At 35.3% G+C, this 21679-nt stretch overlaps 2 protein-coding genes and 2 pseudogenes across 2 annotated transcripts; 1 reads left to right on the top strand and 3 right to left on the bottom strand.

The window, feature by feature from the left end:
- Positions 1–609: 609 nt before the first annotated feature.
- Positions 610–1569, bottom strand: LOC131395079 (olfactory receptor 8K1). The gene has a single exon (XM_058526883.1). It carries the CDS (start codon positions 1567–1569, stop codon positions 610–612), a length of 960 nt encoding a protein of 319 aa, XP_058382866.1.
- Positions 1570–6149: 4580 nt separating this feature from the next.
- LOC131395087 (olfactory receptor 8K5-like) lies at positions 6150–7094 on the bottom strand. The gene has a single exon (XM_058526889.1). The coding sequence runs from the start codon at positions 7089–7091 to the stop codon at positions 6150–6152; it is 942 nt and encodes a 313-aa protein (XP_058382872.1). The 5' UTR covers positions 7092–7094.
- Positions 7095–17820: 10726 nt separating this feature from the next.
- Positions 17821–19061, top strand: LOC131395080 (olfactory receptor 1052-like; annotated as a pseudogene).
- A 1164-nt stretch (positions 19062–20225) lies between these two features.
- LOC131395618 (olfactory receptor 8K3-like) lies at positions 20226–21167 on the bottom strand (annotated as a pseudogene).
- Positions 21168–21679: the final 512 nt, after the last annotated feature.

A 21679-nucleotide genomic window follows, 5' to 3' on the forward strand; every position in this document is an offset into this window, starting at 1 on the left:
TTTCTCATGGTTCCCAATCAAAAATTCTCCCAAATGCCCACTCTATCCTTGAGATATAAAATATTAACTCAATCTGATTGAAGATCTCATTTTGAGGTAGCATGCTTTATTTCCTATTTAGCCTAGATTCTTGAGTCAGTTTTCTCATGTTGTGTTATAATCACACATTCATTATTGTGTCTCCTTATCTAGCCTACATAGTCTTTATGTTTCAATCTTATTTATCTTTAATACACAGTGACTGCTCTAAAATATATATTACTAGGTTTCTGAGTATTTTTGTTCTATTTTGAGTATTTAAAACATTTTTTATCTCAGCAAGTCTAAGTGCCACCAAAAGTTTGATATGATTTGCCTCATTTCTAAACAAAATAGGTTCCAACATGACCTTGAAAATCACCTGGGCCTTATATTATCTAGCTATAATATTTATTTATTCTATTTAAGTGGGGAAGAGTACACGGAGATATAAGAGGAAGTGTTTTTTCCAGAAAAAGAGCAAAACACTCTGCTAAAATATTTCTAACTTTTTGACGCTATAATTGGTGTGACAGAGGGATTAAACAAAGATTTGTGGACACACCTTTGTAAATGAACATTAAGATTAAATTAATTGAGAATTTTGCACTGTTTAGTTAAAGTTCTCTTCAGAGCATCTTTTACTTCTTTGTTCCTTAGGCTGTAAATCAATGGGTTCAGCATAGGGATCACTAGGGTGTAAAACACAGAGGCCATTTTATCAATATCAAAAGTATGGCTGGATTTAGGTTGCAGGTAAATGAACAATAATGTTCCATAGAACACAACCACCACTGTCAGATGGGAGCTACAGGTGGAGAAGGCTTTGTGCCTAGTCTCAGTTGAGTTCATTCTGAGAATGGCCACAAGAATAAACATGTAAGACACAAGGACAATCAAGAGGGAAGAGAGCAAATTACAGCCTGAGAAGATCAAAATGATCAATTCTAATTCATGTGTGTCGGAACAGAGCATGGATGTCAGAGGGAGGCAGTCGCAGTAAAAATAATTGATGATGTTAGAGCCACAGAAGGACAAGTTAAATAACTTAATTGTGAGAAACAATGATTCAAATGTGCTGTAGAGATAAGGAGTAAGTACCAGCCTCCAACGCACTTTCTCTGCCATGATGACCACGTAGAGAAGAGGTTTGCAGATGGCTACATAGCGATCACAGGCCATCGCTGATAGAATAAACAGTTCAGTGATGATGAAAATCTCAAAGAACGCCAGCTGAGTGGCACACCAATTGTAGGAAATTGTATTTTTGTGCACCACAAAGTTTACCATCATTTTTGGGCCAATGACAGTGGAGTAACCAAGATCAGTAATTGACAAATGTCTAAGGAAGAAGTACATGGGGGTATGTAGCTTGGAGTCCAAATGAGTCAAGATAATCATGGCCAGATTACCCATCACTGTGACCAAGTATATGATGAGGAAGAGTCCGAAGAGAGGTGCCTGCAGCCCAGGGTTGTCAGTGATCCCCGTGAGAATAAATTCAGTCACCTTTGTCACTGCAGTATGATTCTGTTTCTCCATATGGTTCATCTCAGTAACCTGTGTAACGTATAAAATCAGTACTTATATCTGAGATGCTATCTTCTAAGAGAATTTAACACATACATACAATGATGTATGAGGTATAGAGACATTTTGTCTCAAATTATAAATAGAGACTCCTCTTCCCATCAGGCCAAAGCTACAAATACCTGGACTCACACTGTAGTGTAAGTGCCTGAAAATTAGGTTTTTTTAATTATAATGTAAGTGTCTGATATTAAGTTTCTGATTGCCATGGCATCCATTTCAAAGATATTCATCTCTAAGAAACATATTGCCAGCTACACAATTAGATAAAGAGGCAGGCTGCTCCACTCATGAACTTCCCCTTTTAGAAACCCCCGGGTGACCTAGATAACTGACTGCTTGAATGGCCCTGCTCTTCCCTTCCCATGCATTAATTCCTGCTCCTATGTTTTCAGTTCACTAATAAAAAGTAAACCCAGTGCAAAACCCTAGGGCCCCACTCTCATCCTTAATAAAGGCAGAACCCCAGGTTCACACTCTCTCTCTCTCTCTCTACCTGCAACCTCGCTGTGTGGCCCCAGGCATGCTGTGCACCCTCCATGACCTGAGTAATAAATCTTGTTTGTTCGTGGTTCCCTGATTGTTGTTGCTGAGACGTGTCTTATAACCATAAGAACCACGAGGGCCAGAACATTGTCTAGCACACATTGTCTAACGACAATGGCTCTGGTTAGTGGATATGTCTATGGGCGTTCACCACAACTAGTACAGGCCCACAACTAGCAGAGGCCCAGGTGAGTGCTCCCAGGCCCTCCTAGCTGATAGCATCACTTGCCATAGGTTAAGACTGACACAAAACACAGTTCACTGCAACTTTGGTAAAGTATGCTGTAAAAGGGACAAGAGAGGGAGCCAGCCCTGTGGCATAGTGGTTAAGTTCGGTGTGCTCTGCTTCAATGGACTGGGTTTGGATCCCGGTCATGGACCTACACCACTCATCAGCCATGCTGTAGCAGCTACCCACATACAAAACAGAGGAAGATTGGCATATTTGCTAGCTCAGGGTGAATATTCCTCAGCAAAAAAGCAAATAAAACAAAAGGGGTAAGATATTTTGAAGTGGTTGTTTTGATACAGCTACTATGATCTATTTCTTTTTTTTTTTATTGGTTTATGACATTGTAAAAATTTCAGGTGTACATCATTGTACTTCTATTTCTGCATAGATTACATCATGTTCACCACCAAAATACTAATTACAACCCATCACCACACACATGTACCGAATTATCCCTTTCACCCTCCTCTCTCCCCTCTTCCCCTCTGGTTACCACCAATCCAATCTCTGTCCCTATGTGTTTGTTTATTGTTGTTATTGTCTACTACTTAATGAAGGAAATCATACGGTATTTGACCTTCTCCCTCTGACTTATTTCAGTTTGCATTATACCCTCAATGTCCATCCATGACTATATTTCTTTTGACCCAAAAAATTTTGTGTGTCAAAAGACCTATCAATTATATTTCAGCTTTTTAAAATTTTCAAGTAATTTGTAAAACAAACATCTACACCTAAACTATAAACCTTAAATAACTGACAATCATCAAAGGTGTTTAAAAGCAGCAAGACATAAATGAAAAGACTTTCTGAACTGTTGGTGGAGGGATGAATCAGGTGGTGATTAGGAAACCTCTGATCATTAAATATATATTTCTATACGTCTCACTATAAGTTCAGCTCGTTTACCTAATACAAAATCTAATGCTATGTTAACTTTAGAATATTGTTATTAATATCTTGACCACGTTTGCCACATCTATCATTTCTGCTTATTGAATCACTTCTTCCAACGATCTTCCAATCATACATCCCTGTTCTCTATAAAAAGGACTTGGCCGTTCTGATTAGTGATGAACTCTTAATGGAGATTCATACAGAGGCCCAGCAGGAAGAGTACAAGTGAATGTCAAGCACTGATAGAGAAATCATTATGTACCAGGCACTTTTCTGAGCACTTTACTTGTATTAACTCATAAGATCCACACAATAACTCTAGGAAGTAGATAGTATTATCATCTCCATTTGAGAGTCGAGCAAACTGAGGCACAAAGTGTTGAATAACTTAACCAAAGTCAGTCAGATAGTAAGTGGTGGAGTCAGGATTCAAACAAAATCATTCTGTCTTCAAAATATATTCTCATAAACATAATACAGAAGTATGAGGCCTCTCCTTTAAGGTCACCCTGAGCAGACAGGAAACGGAAAGTGGGACAGGAGATTCACCAGGTAAATAAGGATGGACAATGACCCTTGTTAGAATAGATGACTGAAGCGGAAATTTATTTGAAAACTAAGATCTAAATGCACAGCACAGAGTATCAGGAACTCTCTAACAGGTCTGTCCCACACATTAATCCTATTGATGACAGAACAGTATATTGCAAAGGAAGAACCTGTTCTTCAGAGCATAATATCCTTCCAGATCTTTGGTGATGATCCAGTCTAAGCCGTATGCCCTGAGAAATTTTCAAAGACCAATCCTTCCTACTCACCTTAACAGAGAATCTGTTGGCTTGCTGCTGTTTTAATCTTTAGCAGTTGTTGCAGAATGGATTTAAGTTTTTTTCTACCCCTTTGAGATTCATTTTGTGGAAGCTTTAATGTGATTCAAAGATAAAAAAATTGCACATAATTACCTGAGGGAGAATGCTTTGGTTAAATGCTAATTATGCTCAGACTGTCCCATTAGGAAAAACCAAAAGTATTTCATGCCTGAGTCTAACTGAATACATAAATATAATGCAACTAAACACTGGAAATCATAATCATAAATATGTCTTTGTGGGCATCTCAGTTACAGAATATCATGCACATATTAGATATATTATACACACACACACAATATGTAAGTAAATGAAAGAATGTCTTCCTAGAAAAAGATTGTGCAATATTTGATAATACAACATCCATTGACTAAGGATATTTTTGTTGGATATACAATTATAGGTTGACATAAGACAATGTCTTATGACTTGTATTGTTTCTGCCAATAAATCATTAGTAAATCTTTAATCATCTGTTCATAAACTATTTTTACCCCTGTTTTTAAGGATTTCTCTTTGTCATTGGTTTTCAAAAATTTTATTGTGATATGTGTGCTTTGACATAATTTCCTTTCTACTTATTCTCCTTAGAATTATTTTAGCTTCTTCTGTCTTTGGAATTATACTTTTTTTCTTTTTAATAAATTTGGAAAAATTCCTGGCCAACATGTCTTCCAATGGTTTTTCTGCCGCAGTCTCTTCTTTCCACGTGGACGTACATTTAAATGTACAGTATGCAGCTTGTTATTATTCTAGAGATCTCTGAGATTATTTTCATAGTTTTTGTTCCGTATTTTGTTTTCTTTCTGGCTTCATTTTGGGTAATCTTTACTGTGATATGTTTAAGTGTAGTTCTTTCCTTTGCAGTGTAATATCTGCTGTTACTTTCATTCAATAAATATTTGTTCATATCCAACATTGTATTTTGATCTCTACAAATCCCATCTGGTTAGTTTTTAATCTTTCAGTTGTCTCTTCAAAATGTCAGTGTTTTGTTAAATCATTCAGTATATTAAACATATTTATAATCTGTTTTAAAGTCTTTGGCTGATAATTCTATCATCACTGTCATTTAAGGATCTACTTTAATCATCTCCTGGGTGGCAGCACATGTTCTTGTTTGCTTTCAGACATATTTAGTATTTGTGGCTGGATGCTGAATATCATAAATTTTATGTTGATAAGTGATTTGTTTCTGTCGTTCTAAAAGAATGTTAAATGTTTTAAACGAGGATCAGTTTGCTCTTTTAGAGATTTGTTTTCAAACTATATGAGTAGGGGTCTGTGGTAGCTTTTACCTCTAAGATTTCTCCTGGATGCCCAAGTGTTGAACAAGGACTCTCTACTCTTTTTTGGAACTCTAATGTCTTCCTGCTCTATATGATCTCTGGAATTGTTCAGCTCACAATTCCATGATCAGTCTTTTAACAGCCTTGTGGACTTGCAGTGTAGACATGCTCAAGTTAGGGTTCAGGCACAAACTCAAGGAGATCTCGTAACGTAATTACTTTCAATGCGAATGGATTAAATTCTCCAAAGGCAGAGATTGGCAGAACGGATTAAAACAAAAAAACCTGATCCAGCTATGTGCTGTCTGCAAGAGACTCACTTTGTTTACATTTTTGTTTTAGGTTCACAAAATACAGTGAAAACAAGATTGAAAAGATACGTGCTTTAAAAAAAACTGACAGAAGCAACCATGTAGTTTACTGATGTAGAGCTTAATAAGTGTTTCCTCTGGGAGAAATGAGAGGTTCTGTGGGATCACTAAAGGAAACGTTGAGTCAAAAATAAGGAATGTTGGGGACAGAGTGACTGTTAATTGAGATCTGAAATATGAGAATTAGTTTGGCTGAATATAAAGGGACCAATCTATTTGTACATTATAATTAGTTTTTGCTCTGGAACCACAGCAATGGAATTATATCTATGAAAAATATTATCAAGTGACATTTGCCTTTATCATAGTTTATTAGAACAACATTCCATATTGAATATTAGATACAAAGTTTGCACTGATTCTTAAAGACTCTGTGGAAGGCAATTTTTACCTCTTTGTTCCTTAAGCTGTAGATCAAGGGGTTAAGCATGGGGATCACTAAAGTGTAAAACACAGAGGCCACTTTATCAGTATCAAAGGAATGAGTGGATTTGGGCTGCGTGTACATAAACAGTAGAGACCCATAGAATACAACCACCACCATCAGATGAGAACCACATGTAGAGAAAGCTTTTTTCCTGCCCTCTGCAGATTGCATTCGAAATATGGTTATCAGAATGAATATGTAGGACACTAGGACTACCAGGAGGGAAGAGATCAAATTCATTGCTGAAAATACTATGATCAACGATTCTATTTCTTGTGCATTTGAGCAGAGCATAAGTAACAAGGGAACATCATCACAGTAGAAATGACTGATGACGTTAGAACCACAGAAGGTCAATGTAAAAATCTTGACAGTGAACAGTAGAGCCTGAAAGGTGCTGTAGAGGTATGGAATGCCTACCAGTACATGACACAGTCTCTGGGACATGATAACATTGTAAAGCAAAGGGTTACAGATGGCCTGATAACGGTCATAGGCCATGGCTGACAAGATGAAAAATTCACTGATGATGAACATAAGGAAGAAAGCCAACTGTGTGGCACATGCATAATAGGAAATGGTATTTTGCTCCACAACAAAATTTACCAGCATCTTGGGACAAATGACAGTAGCATTACCAAGATCAAGGAAAGCCAGGTGTTTGATAAAAAAATACATAGGTTTATGTAGGCGGGAATCCACCTGAGTCAAGATGATCATACTCAGATTGCCTACCACTGTGACTGTGTAGATGATGAGGAAGACCCAAAACAGGGGAACCTGCAGCTCAGGCCGCCTTGTGACTCCCATCAGAATGAATTCCGTCAACAGTGTTAGATTCTGTTGGCCCATTTAGTCCAGTTAACTCTTCTGGGAAGAAACAGAGAAGTTGTTAATAGCTTTCATGTAGTGCCATCTAAACAAATTATATTTGTAGACAGAATGGAGATTTTTCTTCATAATAAGGAGTAGAAAAATAATTCCCATACCTGATTTTAAAACTAAAATAAATGATAGAATATTCTACTTTCCAAGAGGAGGGATCCAAATGAAACATATGTACCATTATGACAGATTAAACTCTCAGTAGACTCAGCAATGTTTGGAACATACACATTGATTTTAAAAAGGCATATAGGAATTAATATTGAAATATTAGTCTTTATGTTCTCTACACAATGGCATCACAAGTTTTCTTTACTACACTTCCATTTTCGTCTGAGAATTCTTGTGGAATTTTGATATTCTTAGAGACAGGCAGAGATAATGTAAAGCTAATGATGTTTAAGATTTAGGTCCTTTCATTTGTACTTTCAAGTCCCTGGGTGGGGCCTTAGCAACAAACTCACAATGTATCTTTGTAAAAGTTGCAAATGTAAAATATTTTAACTGTGATCCATTAAGCTCACTTTCTCTTTCCATTTCAATTTTTGCTCCATCACACTTCAACTAATATCAGGAGGCACTGGTGTGTCTGCAGGCATTTGTAGGGTCTAGCTAAGAGAAGACTGAGTTATTTGATATTTAGTGGGTATGTTTATATGATTCAAAATCAATGACATTTATCATTGAATAATGCTATGTATTTTCGTGTAGGAATGGCTTCTAAGAACACTCCTGTCACCCAATATGATGAGAAGTGTCTGGAATTTTGTTAATAAAAATATTGTATTTATAAATTTTATGATGTTTGTGAGTATTAGTTTCTTTAAAACTGAATCTTTAAAATTCTTTTCCATTCTAAATAAATATTCACATTTATGCCTCAACTTATATGTACAATTTTATTTCTTTTTTTGAAAAGAAAATCCTCAAATTAGTATAAGCTTCAAGATGCAAAAGATCTGGATCCACTCCTGCTAAAATATGTGGTTTACATCAATATTCAGCAATTTTGAATATTTAATTCTATATTCTGTAATTCCTTTAAATGTTTATTTATATGCATAAATTAATTCCTCCACTGTGGATATGATAGGTATATAAAGCATTTAAAATAATTATTTGAGCATTTATTACATCTTACATTATTTTCAACTCATTTCTCAAATTGTACAATGAAGTATATATAGAGTATAACACTATGATTTTCAAATTTTTCAGTGATAAATCTTGCCCTCTCCATTTCATACAGTTTACATGGGAAGTCAGTAAAACTAAGCGGAACTGCTCTGATGAAAGATACTGAAGCTGCTTTAGCTTAATCCACTTGTATTTTATTTCTCTCACATTCAGTTTCTCCTCAACAAAAATATGGAACTCTGTGAGCATGATTTCCAGTTGGAGGAGTGATTGGAGTTTAAAACACTGTCCGTTAAAATACAAGATAAAATTATTATAATGTAATGTAATGCTCAGCTTTAGCCTGCACTTCTGTCAAGTAGAAACTTCTGGAAGCCTACCACAAGGTCCAAACCTACAGTTTGCAGCAGCTGAATCTGGTCCCACCCTGTGGCAGTTGGCAGAATTCTAGGATCTGCTAATTTTGGGTGTTGATTTAGCCAGTCCATCCAAGAAACGGGGGTGCGAGGAAGGCTCTACTGGAGATTGGTGAGCCACTGCTACCCCTCTTTCCTAGTGGAAGTCGTCTGCTGTTTCTCCACTGAGTCCCACTCTGCTCTCAGATCCCTTCCTCTTTCACAAACAAGAACCAAGTGTTGCAAGGCCTGCTCTCATGGGTTTTCCTGTAGAATATGAGATACACTGGATTAAGCACAGGAATTCAGAATTCCTGCACCAATCCCATCACTTTGAAGTCTTCAGTGCTTTGCTAAGAATTATTCTTGTGTTTATTGACTTATATCTCCATTTTCACTGTCAGTTATTATCTCCTTCTCCCATTCAAGATGTCTGGATTCTTTCCCCACGCTCACTCGTCTTTTTTTATTTCAATTTTTATCTTATTGTGGTAAGAATGCTTAACATGAGATCTACCCTGTTAAAAGATTTTTAAGTGTACAATACAGCATTGTTAACTATAGGCACAATGTTGTACAGCAGATCTCTAGATCTTATTCATCTTCTATAACTGAAATTTTATACTTGTTAATTAACAACTCCCCATAAGATTCAGCAATCCCACTTCTGGGTATTTATTGAAAAGAATAGTTATCTGGATCTTAATATAGTAATACCTTGCACTTTCTTCTTATTCGGAAAAGGATATCTCTGATCAGTTTTTAACATCTTGATATAACGTTTTAAATAGTTCCATTTAGGGCTAACCATTAGAGGAGACAAGATATAAGAAGCATGCAAAGGGATGAGTGACTTTTCAATCTTAAGACACGGTGATATCAGTTAGGAATTGTTTGAGGTTCCAGGCTTTCTCTATAACTCTTAAAAATCGTTCTATTTATTTGTCAGTCTACTCAATCAGTCTGCAAAGTCCATTCTGAAAAAACCAAACAGAGTAGTAAGCAACCAGTAGGGAAAATAAGCAAACAACTAAAGAATCTATAAGTTCAGGCATGGGAGTTTATCCTTATGTAAGGATATATATGTCCCTATGTTAAAATAATTTGCAGTTTATAAAATATTATCTGCATAATACATATCTTAAAGTATTCCTTTTCAAATATCGCATTGGGTATATTTATATAAAGCAATATTTATCAAACGTTACATAAGACATATACTAAAAATTATTTGTTGTTTACGTGAAATTCAAACGTAGCTGAGCATTCTGTATTTTATCTGCAAATCCTAATCATAATAGTTTCTAATAGCTGATATTGGTGATGATTTTTTCAGACATTTCTAACTTCCTCTTCACTTACAATATCCAAATGCCACTGTCGACTCATAAATAGAATGAATCTGTGACATCTAGTGAATTCATTCATAGGATTTAATGCCCTAAAAATCCCATACTACTCCAGGGAACCCAGTTAACAAAGGAGATAATGAATTTTTGTGGTGTGGAGTATCAGCTGCCACTGACCATAAGAGTGGCCACAGTCACAAGCCAGGAATCATGGGAAATTACCAACACCCAGGTGCTGATCTAAATCAACAACAATTCCTAGTCACTCACCTTTAATGAAGAATTGGATTTTCTTCTCCCAAACTACTCTTACTTTTTCTTTGGGTAGGGAGAATTTATGCTTCACCTCTCTCTTTGTGATGCTCCCTGAGGAAGCAGCATGTAATTTATTCAGATGATTATGCTCAAATCATCTGAAAGATTTTAAGAAATTGCCTTTTGGTGCCTGCTAATTATTCAAAACACCCTACGTATTCCCTAGTGAGAATATGTGAGGGACAATTCAAGGAAAGAAACAAAACAACATAAATGATCTGTGCAGTTCCGTGGAGTCTTACGTGATGTAAGGTACTCACTCACACAGAGTCAGTGATTGAAGTAATAAAGGAAAATACTTTGGTATCAGCTTTATCTCTGTGAAACTGGAACAGTTCCAAAACTGTAAATGACATTATTAGCATCACATCGAACTTTTCATTTGGATTTACTGTTCCAATAAAAATAAGTAGTAAATACTGGGTTTAAAACATCTCATTTAACTTTTGTGAGATAGATATTACTATTCCCATATTCAGAGGACACCAATTTCAGATAAATGATGTAATATGCTCAAAGTCACATGACTGATAACTAGAAGATTTGATATTAGTCTCATCTTTAAGTGAGTGATATATATGCCTTGTCCTTTCATATGGTGAACCCATAACAATTACTGTGTTACTATATGTGTTACCATAATGAGTGTCTCAAAAGTAGTGTCTCCTGAGCTGAGATCCCATCGCTCTTAAATAATGTTCAGTACAACTTCATCGGGAGTAAAATCTGATGTAAGGTAGTACATTCCATCTCATAAATTTTACCTATGTCTTCTTTCTCCATAACTTCTTCATGTATAAGAATTGAGGAAAATTTACATACAGTTAAACATGGATCTAAATGGTAGAAATTTTGTAAGTTTTGAAAAAGGCATTTCATTTGTTCCTAATACCTAAATCAAGATATAGAATATTTTCAACACCAAAGAAAATTCCCTATTGCTCTGTAATCCCCACACTGTAGGCCATTCCAAGCATAAGGAAATTTTCCTCATACCATGTCCCTCAAACAATATCCTCCTCCTACTCCCAGCAACTACCACTCTGGTTTCTACTCCTAGACATATTTTCTCTGTTTCTGAATTTCTTAAGTGGAATCACACAATCTGGCTTCTTTCACTCCGCCTAGTGATTTTCAAATTCACGCATGTGTTTATATTGCTGAATGATACTCCACTACATAAATATACCACAATTTTTTAACTATTCTCCTATTGGTGAAATGTTTAATATGAACACTCCTATTAATTATATTTGTGGCCATATGCATTACTTTCTCTTTGTTATAGATCTAAGATTGGAATTATTGGAATAAGGTAAATGCATGCTTCACTTTATAAGAACCTGCCAGCTTCCCAAACTTATTGTTTCATTTTCCATTACCAATAGCTAGGTATGAGAGTTTCACTTTTTCCACATCCTTGCCAGTATTTGATGTGGAAATTTTAAAATTTTTTAAATTAATTTTATTATTATTTAATTTGTTTTTAATTTATAAATGGAAATTAGTGTAAAATGATATCTCATTGTGATTTTAGTTTTTATTTACCTGATGACTAGTGATAAGGAACACTTTTCTCTATACTTGATGGTCATTCATATACCTTCTTTGTAAAGTGTACTTTTGCCATTTTAATTTGGGTTGTTCTTTTCTTATTGAATGTTCAAATTTTTTTATATGTGTTCTAGGTAAAACTACGTTTCCATATTTTCTTGCAGAAGTTTTATTGCTTTGACTGTTGTGTTTAGTTCTTTGGCCCAAGATCTTGCAGTGATACAAAGAGGAGTTGTGCTATCACTAAGGAGGGCAGAAAACTTTCTCCCACCTGAGAGCTCTACATATGCAAATAGATTTAGATGCAGGGACGGAGTGGGTAGGAGAGGCCGGAAAGCTAATAAAGCCACAACCAAAGGTACACAGAACTCTCCTAAAACTGAAAAGAAAGTAGAAGAACCACAAACCAGTATCTGTTACCACTTCAAAGCTTGCTCTAATTTTCTTGTACATTTGTGTGTCAAGGAATTTTGGATTCTATCTTGGATATTGTGAATTTTGCTGTGAAGATGCCTGAATTCTGTTATATTCTTCTTAAGAGTGTTGATTTTGTGTGTTCTTTTTTTTATTTTAGTGGGAAAGTAACATAGTTTGACTCAAACTGCAAACTTTGTCTCATGGTTTGCAAAACAAATATCAGTTCATATTTTTAGCCTTGTCTGGGCTACTGGAATCTGCCCCATGCTTTCATGGTTCAGGGTCAGTGAACACTGAATATGGGTCTAACTTTCCCTGATTGACTCCCTTCTGGAATTCATCCCTAATTTTCCTATAGCTGTGGTTGTCCCAAACTCTGTCTTCTTGTTTTTTAGATCGGAAATACTCTAGGTTATGTATAGGATTTTTATTTGAATAGTGCAGACTGGGGCCTTCCCTCAAAATAGAAGTTGAGGGCCAGCCCAGTGGCTTAGTGATTGAGTGTGCGCACCCTGCTACTTGCGGCCCAGGTTCAGATCCTGGGCGCACACTGACGCACCGCTTCTCCGGTCATGCTGAGGCTGTGTCCCACATACAGCAACTAGAAAGATGTGCAACTATGACATACAACTATCTACTGGGGCTTGGGGAAGAAAAAAAGGAGGAGGATTGGCAATAGTTATTAGCTCAGAGCCGGTGTTCCTCAGCAAAATAAAAGAAGAGGATTAGCACGGATGTTAGCTCAGGGCTGATCTCCCACACACACACACACACACACAAATAGCAGTTGAAAAATGGAGAAATCACACGTTCCTTAATGTCTAATATCTTTCAAAATCTACCTAACTTCTCCTGTACTTTCAGTTGTTTTTTCCTAAGATATTAGATTTTAACCGTGAGGTGGTTTATCTTAACAAAGCTTACTTCGTCATTACCAGAAACAGATCAGGAAATCATATATGTAATTCAGTTTTTAAATTATTTTTTTGTCTAACACAGAATTATAGTTTGATATTTTTTCCAATGTTTTAAATAGGTTACTTAATTTTCTTCTGGCTCACATTAGTTTTGTCATAAAATCTGTGTTCATTCTTATCTTTTTTTTTCTTCATGTGATGTATTTTCCATAGGTCTTTCATATTTTTAAATGTTTAAATTTTTTTTTTTTTTGTCTTTTGGTATTTAAATGTGGATAGTTTCTATTGTCTGGTGTTCAAATTTACTATTTTTTTCCTGCAATGTCTTATCTGCTTTTAACAAATGAACAATGAAATATTACTTTCCAATATTACATTCAGCTTTAGTAACTCAATTTGTTCTCTATTATAATTCCTATTTCTCTCTTTAGTATCCACGTTTGCCTTTAAATTCCTGCAAATATTTATAACTGTTTTGAAGTTCTCATTTTATTAGTATTGCTTTTCAGTATTATCACAGAAAAATACTGATAATTTATTTTTCTCATGGTTATGGATAACATTTTTCTTCTTCAATGTGAAGATAAATATTTCTTTGGATACTGGACATTGCAGACATTCTGCAGTTGTCAGAATTTTTTAATTGTTTTTTAAACAGTGTTGAGTTTTGTTGGCAGGCAGTTTATTTACTTGCAAATCTGCTTAATATTTTTGAGAGCTAATGCTAAATTCTGTTAGAGTGGAGTTTAGTGAATCCTTTCCACTGAGGCAATTTCCTCTCTTTTCTGCCATCTCCATTGAATGGCCGTAAATATTCATTGAGTTTCCTCACTAATGTTTGACAGAATTTGAACATATCCCAAACCTTTGTGAACTGGTAGTTTCATCATAAAGATCTCTGGTAGTTTCTCTTTCCCTGGTAGTTGTTCTTGATCTGCTCTTATGGAGTCTTACCTTAATATGTGCAGCTTAGGTATTATTCAGTCTCAAACAGACTTCTGCCAACATCTTAACCACTTTGTCTGCTTAAGTCTCTCCATTCCAGTACTCAGCTCCACATATTCCAGGCACCTCAGCCCTGCCTGAACTAATTTTGCGTCTTCAACTCCATATGCCTGTTGTGTTCTCCATGTACCCCACCACCCCACTGTGTCAGGGACCAGCAAATGGGTCCCTTCTCTCACAGATCATAGTCTTGTGCCATCAATTGTCAAATATCTGAAAACATTTGTTGCATGTGTATTCTTCAATTTTCCAGTTGTTTTCAACAGCGGAATTATTAAAATCCAAGATTCCAGTTACAAAGATCGACAAAAGCCATCAGGAAATGCATATTACAAATTTCTCTTAATTAGTCTAATTTTTAGCATGTCTCATTTTTCCCCATGATGATTATCCATTTTTGGGGATAGATTTCTAGATATTCTGATATAAGTGTTTTAGAAGTATATTTAATCTTCAATCTTTCTAAAAATGAATATTCAATCGTTTGATAACCCCTTTATCAACAATGTGTTACATAATGCCTAGAGTATATCATCCATTAGTTTGATGAGTGTAAGCATTGAAGCTGAACTAGATTTCTAGCAGGACTCTTCCCAACTCATTCTGCATGTTAAATTAAGAATAAAAGTAGACATCCTAACCATCAGAAATTTCCTGTACTCTGTGTGTATATTGCTTTTAAAGAAACCTTTAAAAGTCGTAGCATTAGTCAGGTTCCTTGTCTTGCATATCTACATAAAGACAAAGTTTGTAACAAGCCTAGTAACATCTAAGCATTTATCACTTAGGTAATTCACTGTTCCATTAAGCAAATTCTTTTCAATTATTATTCTTCTTATATTTTACTGAATTCAAGAATCCCTCACGTCTTTTGCTTGATGTTTTCGTAAATTCTTTATAGCATTTTAGTTAATTATACCCTCTAGGGAGATATATGTATCATGGGAAAATGTAAAATCCCTTAATAAACTGAATGTTTCCTAAGGTTTCATTTATTACTGTATAATGTTTAAGCTGTGACAGAGCTCATTAGAGGCTGATGTAAATGTGTGTATATATATAGCTGTCCCTTCTACCCAAATTTGGCCTTTTAGATAAAAAATATATATATATGTTAAGACTTTATTTGTTAATTCGTTATTCTGCTTGTTATGTATGTATAGTTAAGATTTATCTTCAATTATTTTACCTGGAGTTACCTTCAGCTACACGCTATTCAAATATTTGCTAATGCTGCATATCATATAATCATTAACTGAAACTGTTTTTGAGTAAAGGATAAGAAACTATGGAAAAGGACAAGACATTTCTCAAGTTGAAATTTTAAAATGTTTTATTTTGGTAAGTTAAATTTATTTTGTTAAAATTGATTTTTCCTTTTTATTTGATTTTTTTCATATTTAGTAGACAAGTTAGAAAGTTTGTTTTAAATCTAACAGAATCATATGAGTGATAAGAATATTAGAGGTTATTTGATACAATTCCATATCCTATCATTCAAATCTGTTTGCAATATCACTTTAAATTTTGCAGAGAATGGGCATCCCTGAAAAAGTAATATAATTGAATTTCTAAATTCCATTTGGAAATCCCATTTCCTTAATTATGCTTGTAATGAAAACTATTTACAATAGATAATTGTTCCTTGAGAAAGTGTTACTCAATTGGTATTCTAAAAAGATGAGTCAAATAATTAGAAAAGAGCTGTTAACTAATGCAACTTTCTGCAGTGATGGAAATGTTCTATAATCTGTGCTGTAAAACTTGGCTGCTAGTCACAGATGGCTATTAAGCACTTGAATTGGGGCTAGTTCAAAGAAATAAAATTTTAATTTCATTTAATTTTATGTAGTTTCACTTTTTATTTAAATACTCACATGAGGTTACTAGCTACTATATTGGACAGTTCAGATGTGACAAACTGATATTATATTCAGTTTTGAAATATTCTGGCTTAGCATTATTTGTAGAAAGAACTCTTGCATTTTAGCCAATATTTTGGTAGTTTCTAAGCAGCTATTAAAAAATTGTGAAAATTTATAGGCTAATAATTTATCAAAGAAAGTTGTAAACCATCCATCTGCATTTCTATTTAATTATCATTTTAAATAAAACTAACCAGAGATTTAAAATAGAGGAAAAGTAGTTGGTTGACTATAGTACTCTTTTTCAGGATTTATACTCATCTACAGCCTCCCTAAAACATTCATGTATCAATCATTAATGAATATATTGCTTATCTACCTACCTATCTTACTATCCATATAGCAACACTTAGCATTTTGCTTCCAGTATCTCCTATTTTCTTTTCAAGGATCACAAGATGTAGGTGTAATTATGCACAGGCTGAAAGAAGATAAAGAGATTTCCCAAAGTCAATAAGACAAAAAGTGACAGCAGCATATTTTAATCCCAGGTTGGGCTACTGCTAACCACTTTCTTTTTGTGGCAAACTGAAACATTTTAATTAAAATAAATTGATAGAACTGATATATACAGACCAAATTTTATCATTGTTTTTATTTCTTAATTTCTAAAGCTATACTCTCTTAACTAAATATAGAATATGGGAGAGAGTTTTATTATGGACATATGAATTCTTATAGAAATATAATACAACTGAAAAACAAGCATAAGTAACCAAACTATCTAATGAAAACTGGATTTAGAAAATCATAAGAGTCATACATATGTATCTTCATATGAAGGATATGAAAAAGTATTCCAGAGCAATAGGTGATTGTGATTATCCCCATTTTAAATTTTATCTTTTCTATATATGTGTATGTGAGTGTATAAATACATATATTTTTATATGCAAGCATATAGCAAATAATTAAATAATATACATCATCTACATAGGCATTTATATGACAACAAATTAATAGCAAAAGTAAATATATAATTTATTTATTCAGGGCCTCAGATAATTTATGAACTCTTCTAATTGCTATTTTTTAAGCAAGACATAGTTTTCTCTACTCTGAGTCTCATCACTGTGTGATTCCACTGAGGGTCTCCTTCCATGCTGCTGATAAGGACGTGTCAGAAGAGGCCAGAGATTTATGCACTTTACAGAGTATCATGGCACCATCTTTGGAGGTCAGGCTCACTGCCTCATTATCCTTGCCAATTCTCTTGTTACATCATAGTGCTTTTGTGGATTACCTACATAGTTAATAGTGCACCTGATTTTAGATCTTCTTGTAATTAATTCTTTTATATCCAAAATGAAGAGTTCAAAAAAAGGCTTAAATTTACTTTTGCAAATTCCTTTTACTTGCCATCACTGTCCCTCATGTCAGTATCACCTTCTTGTAGAGGCAGGCACTTTAGAGACACATTAAAATTTTTGAGAGTCAAAACGCTTTTTCACATGTTTTCTTATGGGATAGAATCATAACTAATGCTGAAAACAATTGAGTCAATCTAGTCAAGCTCCTACTATTGTAAATGAGGACACTTATGCTCAGCAAAATCATGTATTTCTCCAAGTACCCAAGGCTATAAATATTTCTGTTTGCTTTTAATGAATATCAGATTCCCCTGTGTCCTTTCTAATCCCCTTATCTTTTTCACCTCAGATTTCTGGAAAAGGAATAAACAAATGGCTGAAGAGAATTTTACAGCTGTTCCTGAATTTATTCTCTTGGGATTGACAGACCATGATGAACTGAAAGTCATATTTTTTGTATCATTCCTGGTGATTTATGTCATAACCTTGGTGGGGAATCTGGGCATGAACTTTTTTTTTTTATGAGGAGGATCAGCCCTGAGCTAACATCCATGCCAATCCTCCACTTTTTGCTGAGGAAGACCGGCTCTGAGCTAACATCTATTGCCAATCCTCCTCCTTTTTTTCCCCGAAGCCCCAGTAGATAGCTGTATGTCATAGTTGCACATCCTTCTAGTTGCTGTATGTGAGACACGGCCTCAGCATGGCCAGACAAGTGGCCCATCGATGTGCGCCGGGGATCGGAACCCAGGCCGCCAGTAGCGGAGCGCATGCACTTAACCGCTAAGCCATGGGGCCGACCTGGGCATGATCTTCTTAATCCAAGTCACTCGCAAGCTCCACACGCCCATGTACTTTTTCCTCAGCTGCCTTTCATTTGTAGACGCCTGCTGTTCATCTGCTATTGCACCGAAAATGCTGATCAACTTCTTTGTTGTGAGGGGAACCATCTCACTTTCTGCCTGCGTAGTGCAGCATTTGTTTTTTGGGGTGTTCATCACCACAGAAGGCTTCTTGCTGTCCATGATGACATATGACCGTTATATGGCCATTGCCAACCCTTTGCTTTACACTGCAGCATGTCTAAGAGGAAGTGCGTAGGGCTGCTCATTGGGTCATTCATAGGTGGAATGATTAACTCATTGACACGCACCATAAGCTTAGGGGGACTGTCCTTTTGTGGGTCCAATATTGTCAGCCACTTCTTCTGTGATGCTCTGTCCCTCCTAAAGCTGTCATGTTCTGCCACATCCATGAATGAGTTGTTGCTCTTAACCTTCTCTGGAGTCACTGCCATAACTACCTTCTTGATTGTAGTCATTTCCTACACATTCATTGCTATTGCTGTCCTGAGGATCAGCTCAACAGCAGGCAGACAGAAAGCCTTCTCCACCCGTGCCTCTCACCTGACTGCTGTGACCATATTCTATGGTACCTTAAGCTTTAATTACATTAAACCAAGTTCTCTGTATTCTGTAGAACAGGAGAAGGTGGTTTCTGTGTTCTATACACTAGTGATTCCCATGTTAAGCCCATTGATTTACAGTCTGAGAAACAAGGAGATAAAGGATGCTGTGAGAAGGGCCATAGAAATGAAACATTTCCCCTGTTAATTTTATTCTAATAAATTATTTTTATTAAATGTTCATTGGTAAAACAGAGAATTTTATTGCATGATGGTGAAGAAAGCAAATATTGTAGACTAATAGTTTCAATAAAATCCTAGAAATATTAAGAAAAATAAAAGTAAGCAAAAGGAAATAAAAAGTAAAAATGAGCGCATGGGAAAATGTGGAGAGTGAGTTGGAGCTATAGTTAAACAATGAAAGTGAATTAAAATACAGTGCATAATCAATATTGATAAAAATTGGGAAACATCAACCCAAGGAAAGAGAGACAACACAATTAATTCATCATAAAATAGTCCTCTTACCCAAAACAACTGCAACATAACTCTTAAACATGGACAAGTACTTTTTTTCAAAAAGATAAGGAAATGTTACTGTCTTCTGAACCAAAGAGTCAGTATTAAGCAAGATAACCACTTGGAGGGAAAAGTACAAACCTGGGAGCTTCTGACGGGCCTCAAAAATTTATCTTAATTTGAATATCCTCTGATGTCGACAAAATGGACTGATTGAGACAAAATCAGGCATCAGTCAGCACCTACAAATTTCTGAATTCCAAAGTAAGTTCAGGTAACAGACTCATATATAGAAGTAAAGACATTGATGAGGAAAAAGAGAGATCCCAATGTTTAGGATAAGGGTATTTGAGCAAACTAATGTGACTGAATACTTCAAATCATCAGATATCACAGAAACAACCAATATTAAGTAGAATTCTAAAACATACTAGGGAAGAGTATGAAGGCTAAAACAGAAGGAAAACAAAAGTCTTACACACATACGGACACACAGGCACGCACACATACACACAGATGGTATAATTTTATTATAGTAGATGAGAAAAACACCAGCATCCTTGACAGCATTTTTTTGTCTATATTCATCTAACAAGCCTGCTGTACTGTAACATCTACTTATTTTATGTATATAATCCATCTTTCTTCCTCAAAGAAGGTAAACATTTTTAACATCTTGTGCATTAATCTATTTACAGAAACTAGAAGTGCCTGACATAGAGAAAACAATCTACAAATATAGATTTGAACACGTATGTTGAACACATTTGTGACTCCTGTTTCTTTTGAAGGCACTTAGAGCAAACTTTAAGCCCCATAACCTAATTTATGGAAATCATATGGTATATAAACTTTAAGAACAAAGATTACATTGTTTTCTCCACATCCTTTGTAGTGCATATTTTACATCTTTCTTCCTCAAGCTATAGATCAAAGGATTCAACATGGGTATAATAAGGGTGTAAAATATGGAAGCCACAGTATCAGTGTCAAAGGAATGATTGGACTTGGGCTGAACATACATAAATATCAAAGCCCCATAAAATACTATGACCACAGTGAGGTGGGATCCACAGGTAGAAAAAGCCTTGTGACTACCCTCAGCAGAGTTCATCCTGAGAATGGCTACAAGAATGAACAGGTAAGAAACAAGAACTATCAGAAGGGATGAAATCAAATTAAAACTGGCTAAAATCAGAATAATCATCTCAGTTTCATGTGTGTTTGAGCAGAGCAAAGATAACAATGGGAAACAGTCACAGTAAAAATGATGAACAACATTGTAGCCACAGAAGGATAACTTAAAAATCTTTACAGTAACTAGAAGAGAAACAAATGTGCTTTAGAGATAGGGGATTGCCACCAGCACCTGACAAACTCTTTGTGACATGATAACCGGGTAGAGCAGAGGGTTACAGATGGCCACATAGCGGTCATAGGACATTGCCGACAGAATAAAAAATTCACTAGTAATGAACGTAAGGAAGACAGCTTGTTGTATAGCACAAAAGTAATAGGAGATTGTATTTTGATCCACAACAAAATTTACTAACATTTTAGGTCCCACCGTGGTTGAATAACCGAGATCAGTAAAAGCCAGGTGTCTGAGGAAGAAGTACATGGGTGTTTGTAGCCTGGAGTCCGTCTTGGTGCGGATGACCATGCCCAAGTTGCCCACCACTGAGACGATGTAGATGATGAGGAACAGCACAAATAAAGGAGCCTGCAGCTCACGGCAGTCTGTGTTTCCCATGAGAATGAATTCATTTGGCATTGTTAGATTTGGTGTTTCCATGCACGTTTATCTGTAAGGTAAACAAAAACAAGTGTTCTTTTCCTCACAAGCTTTAGCGTTCTGCAGAAAGAACCAGATTGCTTTTTTACAGTTTAACATCTTTGTGGAATGCCAATTGCTGTTTTTTTAGAGCTACACTCTTTGAGATAATTATATCTGCTTTCTGTCAGATGCCATTTGAAATTGAAGAACATGCTGAACATTGTACCATTACCGTAAAATTGGGTACTTAAAGTCTATCAATATCCAAGTAATGCTTTCACATTTCAATGTGAAATGAAAATCCTCTTTTGCCTCATCAAGATATACGGAAAGAATCATATTTATAGATTTATTTAAATAATCATGAAATATTAAATTTAATTGAGAGAGTCACAAAAGGGAGCCTAGAGTTCCTAAATAACTAAGAATTTGGAAGAATATCAAAAGGAACGACTAAATACCTGCAGCTTCTTAATTTAGCCAATTAAAAAAATTCATGTCTCTTTAATTATGTTTCATTAGTTCTCAGT

Source organism: Diceros bicornis, chromosome 31 (genome assembly GCF_020826845.1).
Source record: "Diceros bicornis minor isolate mBicDic1 chromosome 31, mDicBic1.mat.cur, whole genome shotgun sequence".
NCBI classification, from domain to species: domain Eukaryota; kingdom Metazoa; phylum Chordata; class Mammalia; order Perissodactyla; family Rhinocerotidae; genus Diceros; species Diceros bicornis.